The sequence below is a fragment of the Phoca vitulina genome, unplaced genomic scaffold (assembly GCF_004348235.1).
Source record: "Phoca vitulina isolate PV1807 unplaced genomic scaffold, GSC_HSeal_1.0 scaffold3, whole genome shotgun sequence".
NCBI lineage: Eukaryota > Metazoa > Chordata > Mammalia > Carnivora > Phocidae > Phoca > Phoca vitulina.
Genome location: NW_022589706.1, coordinates 55,382,817 through 55,391,295, shown reverse-complemented (window position 1 = coordinate 55,391,295; position 8,479 = coordinate 55,382,817). Strand labels below are relative to the sequence as shown.

The 8,479-nt window shown below is 38.1% G+C and overlaps 1 protein-coding gene across 1 annotated transcript; it reads left to right on the top strand.

Annotated features, from left to right (window-relative positions):
• Positions 1-1,578: 1,578 nt before the first annotated feature.
• LOC116628230 (hsc70-interacting protein-like) lies at positions 1,579-2,990 on the top strand. The gene has a single exon (XM_032398451.1). It carries the CDS (start codon positions 1,665-1,667, stop codon positions 2,772-2,774), a length of 1,110 nt encoding a protein of 369 aa, XP_032254342.1. The 5' UTR covers positions 1,579-1,664; the 3' UTR covers positions 2,775-2,990.
• The last annotated feature ends 5,489 nt before the right edge of the window (positions 2,991-8,479 follow it).

Genomic DNA, 8,479 nt, shown 5'->3' with positions numbered 1-8,479 from the left:
GCTCTCCCTCTCTAATAAATAAAATCTTTTAAAAAAAAAAAAGACATCACTAAAAAAGAATTACAGGCCAATATCCCTGATGAACGCAGATGCAAAAATTCTCAATAAAATACTAGCAAACCAAATCCAACAATACATTAAAAAAATCATTCAACACGATCAAGTGGGACTTATTCCTGGATTATGAGGGTATTTCAATATTTGCAAATCAATCAGGGTGCCTGGGTGGCTCAGTCGGTTAAGCATCCAACTCTTGATCTCAGCTCAGGTCTTGATCTGAGAGTCATGGGTTCAAGGCCCACACTGGGCTCCATGCTGGGGGGGGGGGGAGCCTACTTAAAAAACAAAAAATCTGAAAATCAATCCATGTGATACACCACATAAATAAAAAGAACAACTATATGAACATTTTGATAGATGCAGAAAAAGCATTTGACAAAATACATCTACTCAAGATAAAAACCCTCAACAAAGTAGAGTCAGAATGAACATACCTCAATATAATAAAGGCCTTATATGAAAAACCCACAGCTAATATCATCCTCCATGGGGAAAAACTGAAAGCTCTTCCTCTATGGTCAGGAACAAGACAGGGATGTCCACTCTCACCACTTTTACTCAACATAGTACTAGAAGTCCTAGCCACAGCAATCAGACAACAAAAAGAAATAAAAGGCATCCAAATTGGCAAGGAAGAAGTCAAACTTTCACTATTTGTAGATGACATAATACTCTATACCGAAAACTGGAAAGACTCCATGAAAAAACTGCTAAAATTGATACATGGATTCAGTAAAGTCACAGGATACAAAATCAACATACAGAAATCTGTTGCATTTTTTAAAGATTTTATTTGAGAAGAGACAGAGCTCGTGCGTGCACACACGAGTAGGGGGAGGGGTAGAGGGAGAGAGAGAGAAGCAGATCCCCCACACACCCCTGGCTGAGCAGGGAGCCCTATGTGAGGCTCAATCCCAGGACCCCGAGATCATTGACCTGAGCCGAAATCAAGAGTTGGTCTTCCAACCGACTGAGCCACCCAGGTGCTCCTGTATAGTCATGTTATAAATCTGAGAGGGAGAATCTCTTTTTTCTAGGGAAATACATGGTCCCACAATGATCTTATATATTGCAACATCATCTAAGAACACTGACCTAAAGGATAAGGGAAAAAATGATTGTAATTGTGTCTCTTAATTTTCTTTGTCACAGTATACTTAGTTAATTCACTGTTCGTATCTAGAACTTGATAACTAACACCATTTTCACGCCATTCAGGGGCTGGCTGAGAACCTCAATAAAGCACTAAGAATACGACAATAATTACTCTGGTAATTCTGAACAAGTAATTAAAGTCTGCCTAAACCTCTTGTTTTCTCACCTATATAAGCAGAAATAGAAATCCTCCAGAAATGTGAGCAAAATAACTGTTAAGATTCAGCTAAAATACTATATCTAGATGAAAGAATTAGAAATGGTTTTCACTTTTTACTTTATTCTCCATATTTTCTACAAAGAATATTTTCACTTTCTAATAAGAAAAAAATTTAAGCGAATGAAAACCAACTGTCACCCCTTCCACACGATCACGCTGAGCTAGTACCCGGGCTTGGAATCGGGCTGCAACCTTAGCCGCGCCTGCCGCCTTTCACCGCCTCTGGACCATGGACCCCCGCAAAGTGAGCGAGCTTCGGGCCTTCGTGAAAATGTGTAAGCAGGATCCGAGCATTCTGCACACCGAGGAAATGCGTTTCCTGCGGGAGTGGGTGGAGAGCATGGGGGGTAAAATACCACCTGCCACTCATAAAACTAAATCAGAAGACAATATCAAGGAAGAAAAAACAGATAGTAAGAAGGCGGAGGAAAACATAAAGACAGACGAACCATCAAGTGAGGAAAGTGATCTAGAAATTGACAATGAAGGTGTGATTGAACCAGATACTGATGCCCCTCAAGAAATGGGAGATGAAAATGTAGAGATAACCGAGGAAATGATGGATCAGGCAAATGATAAAAAAGTGGCTGCCATTGATGCCCTAAATGATGGTGAACTACAGAAAGCCATTGACTTGTTCACAGATGCCATCAAACTGAATCCTCGCTTGGCCATTCTGTATGCCAAGAGAGCCAGTGTCTTCATCAAATTGCAGAAGCCAAATGCTGCCATTCGAGACTGTGACAGAGCTATTGAAATAAATCCTGATTCAGCTCAGCCTTGTAAGTGGCAAGGGAAAGCACACAGACTTCTGGACCACTGGGAAGAAGCAGCACATGATCTTGCCCTTGCTTGTAAACTGGATTACGATGAAGATGCTAGCGCAATGCTGAAAGAAGTTCAACCGAGGGCCCAGAAAATTGCTGAACATCGGAGAAAGTATGAGCGAAAACGTGAAGAGCGAGAGATCAAAGAACGAATAGAAAGGGTTAAGAAGGCTCGGGAAGAACATGAGAGAGCCCAGAGGGAGGAAGAAGCCAGACGACAATCAGGAGCTCAGTATGGCTCTTTCCCAGGTGGCTTTCCTGGGGGAATGCCTGGTAATTTTCCTGGAGGAATGCCTGGAATGGCAGGGGGGATGCCTGGAATGGCAGGAATGCCTGGGCTCAATGAAATTCTTAGTGATCCAGAGGTTCTCGCAGCCATGCAGGGTCCAGAAGTTATGGTGGCCTTCCAGGATGTGGCCCAGAACCCAGCAAATATGTCAAAATATCAGAGCAATCCAAAGGTTATGAATCTCATCAGTAAATTGTCAGCCAAATTTGGAGGTCAAGCATAATAATGCCCTTCTGACAAATAAAGCCCTTGCTGAAGGAAAAGCAACGATCACCTAATGGATGTCGCAATAATACAAACCAGTGTACCTCTGACCTTCTCATGAAGAAAGCTGGGGTGCTGTGAAGAGAATCCCTACCCCTCTGCCCCACATGCAACTGAAACATTCTATAGTGGTTTGCCATTAGGGTAGTCATTCAGATAATGTTTTCCTACTAGGAACTACTTAAAAACCTTAAAAATATTTAAAAACATAAAAAAAAAAAAAAAAAAGAAAACCAACTGTCAAAGACACTAAGTGTTAATCTTAAAGGGCTAGGATTTATGTTCTCAGTGACCCTGAAGTCAACCATCTCTGAGAAAAATCTGAACTGAAGAGAGCCATATATATACCTATACATATATATGTGTGTGTGTGTATATATATACCAGAACTTCTTTGTCCAATGCTAGACTATAATTTAATTGCTTATATTAAAAAATCATTAAACCACCACTGGATATATTTCAGGTCACCAAATTATAATATGTCATTATTAGTCTCCCTGCTTACCCTCTTGCCTGCTATCATTTATTCTCTACATAACAGCCAGGGTAATACTTTTAAAATATAAATGAGATTACGGATCCCCTGGTCCCAGCCTTCCAATAGCATACAGTCTGTAAAGTTCTATATAATTCTCCCACCTCATTCGTATCATTCTCCCTTCCATGTTTCCATTCCAGCTATACAGCCTCCTATTGCTTCTCAAGCACAGTAAACATATTCCCATAGCTTATTCCTTCACTTTATCCAGGTGTCTACTCAAATACGCCTTCTCAGAGAAAGCTTTCCTCACCAACCTACTGAAAATAGCACTACTTCTATCATTCTTGATCTATCACCATCTATAAATATATTACATATTTTTTTCATGCCTTTGTTCTCCATCCCCATAAAGGTCTATGAGAGCAGAAACTGTACCTGTCTTATTTGCCACTTATTGTTGGCACCTACAAGAGTACTAGACACATAATAATGCTCAAGACTCACTGAATGAATAAATAAGTTACTGGCATTTGCCATAGCTAGAATCCTTTGGAAACTGGTACTCGCTCTAAGGACAGGACAACTTTCCAAAGACCTTAGATACTTCTTGAGTCTTAGGAGAAAGTAAACTTGGAAATAAAGAGATGCTTACTAGTTCTGTTGATTCACCATACAAGCACAGAGGGAATGATGTCCTTCTCCCATTACAATATCAAACATGTGCATTGGCAAACTGTTTACTGGACTATGAAAACTCTGTGGGAAGAGAATTAAGGTTTTAAGCAGGGGCGTAAGTGACTTACAAAAATAAAAATGTTTCAAAGCTAAGTTTAATGTTCTAATAGCAGCAACAGCTGTTCAGAGGAAGGGAAAGTCTCTCCCACCCCGAGTTTCATACTGAAAGATCTTTCAAAAAAAAAAATTTTGTGTGTTATTTTCACTTGACATAGAGAAGAGCATGTTGTTTACATGTTATGCAACATTTTCCCAGGACACTCAAATCTAATTAAAGCCAGAATAGCATGGCTATCTCATTTCCTAGACTCAGATGCAGGAAACTCCCTTAGTTAACTTTAGAATGAGAAAGGGGGAGAAAACAAAAAGGGGAGTTGAAAAAAGCTTAACATCAATCTGAATTTAAGAAGAATTATAGAATCTGGAAGGCTGTTATTCCAAGAGCAGATCATCTTGGGATGTGTCATTTTTAGGGATCAACAACTTCCCTAAAATTATAAGCAAAATGAATATACATGTATTCATAGTTTCTACCAGATTCTCAGAGTTCTATAACCTCGACAATTAACAGTTTGCAGAGCATTCATCTCAGCCATGGGGATACCAATTTTATTACTTCATATCTGGGAAATCCTGCATGCAAATTATACTGAAAATACTTGGTCAGTGTGGGGATTTATTTAAGAAACCTAAACTGACCTCAAAGATCTGTGTCCTAAAGGAGACATCAATAGTTATTTCCAAGGTATTCCTAAAATTTCCAAGACCACCTGGCCTATTTTATTAATCAAAATGACATCCCCCCCTTTTTACCTCTAGGACCACTGAGGCAAAAACTTCTCTGTGGTTAGAAATTAAAGACCTCCTTTAAATCATTATATGAGGTGAAAGGGAAATATGCCTAGAATATTCTCAATTGCAATCAAGTTCAACTTAATAATTACTACGCACCTACTAACTTCAAGATCCAATGGTGCAAAGACAATCAAGGAATGGTGCCTGACCTCAAAATTATAATAATCCAGCTGAGAAAACAAAACATATATATAAAACAAACATCACCACCAACAAAAAATAGTAAATACCAATATTCACATAAGTGGAAGTGGTATGTGTAAATAAAACTGATCAAAGAATTCTAATATGTTGGAAATAATAGTATTATGCGTTGAATATAGGAGAAATAGGTGTTAAATCAGACGACCATGTAAATATCACTAAAACCCTGTAAGGTTATAAAACAAGGTAAAGTTTTAAAGATAAAATTAAACAATGCTTATATTATTGCAATCATGAGAGTGAAACGAACAGAAATCAAAGTTATAACTTGCCTAAATGGAATAATGGGTAAAATTGAGACTAAACCATGAATATGCCACTCTACACTGTGTAGATAATAGAACTTCTCATCTTGTCAATGATATTATAAGAAAGTTTCAGGGACACCTGGGTGGCTCAGTCAGTTAAGCCTTTGACCTCAGCTCAGGTTGTGATCTCAGTGTCCTGGGATCAAGCCCTGCAACAGGCTTCCCAATCAGCAGGCAGTCTGCTTCCCCTCTCCCTCTCCCCCTCCCCGTTTGTTCCCCCCCCCAAATAAATAAAATTTTTTAGAAAAAGAAAAAAGAAAATTCCATGGAGCAATGAAGTCAACCATAAGTAGGGACGGAATAATATGTGATCTACTTAGCTCCACCTTAGTAGTTCTAGGGAGGAGCTTGGAAGACTCCTGGGCAATCAACAAGAATAATCCTGCTAAAAGGCAAATTGAGGCACAATGAAATTGTTAAGAGTTTATTTGGGCATACATCAATTCAAATTGGGCAGCACCAAACAAAAATGGTTAGGAACACTCCACAGACAGGAGCTCAGGGAGAGGTTTTTATAGAGAAGACATAGAGGCAAATCAAGGAAATCATCTGATTGGGTTTTGCAATTGCCTTATTTGGGAAAGCCTAGTTGCCTGTCTGTGATTAGTTGTTCTTAAGGTTCATTTTCTCAGATTCAAGTGCATTGACTCTGGCTCAGATTTTGGTTTGGCTGCATAGGCTTCCAAGCAACATCAATGTAACAACCTCCTTGTTTATTCACTTCAATAATCCATAATGAAATTTTCAATTACAAGTTATAAGAAATTATACTAAACATATTGCTTATGAATTTAGGTCTTGAAGAGCAATTATATCTCCTGATGATGGGTAATCAGTACAAATAAATGAAATCTATATGGATACATGTTGTCTCCTCTAATCTTGTCAATGCTCAGTCATTACCCAGAAGGAACACTAATGGGAATAGGGTAAGACAGTCAAAATTGTAAATGCTGAAATAAGTGTAGAATTATTCAGGAAAAGGATGGATGACCTACAACTGTAGTGCATTCAGGGAAGATATGACAAAGGAAGCAGAATGTGTAGCTGTCTGCTCAAAGTAATCTAACTCTAAGTGAAACTCTTTTTGAGGAGCATGCAGAACTTCAGCTTAGCCAGGGAGCAAGAATCACAGAATCAGCATTATAGACATACACCATCCCTGTACACATAGACTTCTATACATAGTTTAACATACCTATGACACTAAGATAATTATTTAGCTTGGAGAGAAAAAAGGACTGAGAAAAAAAATACTAGAAACATTAAAATCTCAAGTCACAGACCTCAGACATTAAAAGTATATACTATACATATTTTTGAATAAGTAAACAAAAACTAAATTGGAATTATACATTTTTAGTAAACAGCAATATGAGTATTAGTATCATGTCCACCTCTAACTAAATCACTCAAAATAAAAACAAAGTAAGAACAAATTACTTTCAACAAATGACATGCAAGAAAACAGAAAGTCTAATTAACAAATACCACAAAACCAAAGAAAAAAGTAAAATAGAACATATCCACAATGGCAGACATCATAACATGAGCTGAAAATGTTAGAGCACAATTTTCAACTGGGAGCACTACCACAATTCCTACCAAAAGTATATTGAATCTTGCAGTGAGTGGGAAATGTAGTTTGAAAATGCACATTCAATTCTGTAATTTGAAAAACAAAACAGTAACAACTATTATTTTTGTAACTAAGAACTACAAAAAAATAAAGCTTATACAATCCTCATGACTGACAGAGTGTCAGAAAATAAAATGAAAAGGGTTTAGAATAAACTTTGTTATTAATGCTGTACATTAGCATTTGCTACAAACATAATTGGCACATCTGAACTCAAAAGAAATATATTTTATTTTTTTAAATGCTTTATTTTCTTTATTAAAAAACTTTTTAACGATTATATTAATTTATTTAAAGAGAGCACACACACGCGTGTGTGCTCAAGGTGGGGAGGGGCAGAGGAAAAGGGAGAGAGAATCTCCAGCAGACTCTGCACTGAGCACAGAGCCTGATGTGAGGCTTAATCCCATGACCCTGATCACCACCTGAGCCAAAACCAAGAGTTAGACACTTAACAGACTGAGCCACCAGGCACCCGTTCCTTATTAAAATTTTAAGAAAATAACATGTGAAACAATGAAAAGATTTATAAAGAAAAAATTCACCTCTCCTTCTTTTATTGTAACCAATGTTGAGATCCTTCCACATCCCTGCCCCATTCACAATAACGTTCTATACATACACATGTGTAGAAGTTAGGATGCTCAATGCCTAAAAAGGAGAAAGTATAAGAGAAAGTGTCCTAAACCGCCCCCGCCTTTTTTTTAATTGTACAGGAAAAAAATGTATGAAGAACATGGTTTTATTAGGGTTCTTTCAGTTGCAAGATACAGAAACCCTACTTAAGCCAGTTTAAGCAAAAATAGGGAATTATCTTGCACATAACTAAACTGCAGAAAGCGCGGAGGGTGGCAGTGGAGAGCCTGTGTCAGGGACAGCAGGATTGAAAAGTTCAAACATCCTCAGGTCTTTGCCTTTTTCTCCTCTCCTCTTAACTCTGCAGTCTTTCTGTCTCAAGGAAGTTGATTTAATTTCCTTGGAAAAACTGGAACCATAGCTACTTGCAACCCTAGGCATTCTTTCATAAAAGCACTTAAAAAAAATTTCCCTCCAGCTCCAGTGAGAAGAAACCCTGTGGCCACAAAGTCTATAACCAGAAAGATTTTGGGGATGAATGTTAGAGAGCCAAAATAACTGCAGGTCAGGAATGGCTTGAGTGAAATTAAGAGGATACCTATTTGTGATCTGGGAAGCCTGAATTGAGAAAATGGTTTAAGGAAGAACTATGGTTGATCGTTAACTCTGCTTTTACTAGATATATGTCCCTGAAAAAAAAAGTGACTGAATTTTTGGATCTCACTTTCTTCATCACTAAGTTTATTATCTGGTTTTTTTTTTTAAGATTTATTTGAGAGAGAGCAAGACTGAGAGAGCACTGACATGCACGCATGAGTGGAGGGGGGAGGGGCAGGGGGAAAGGGACAAGCAGACTCCTGCCG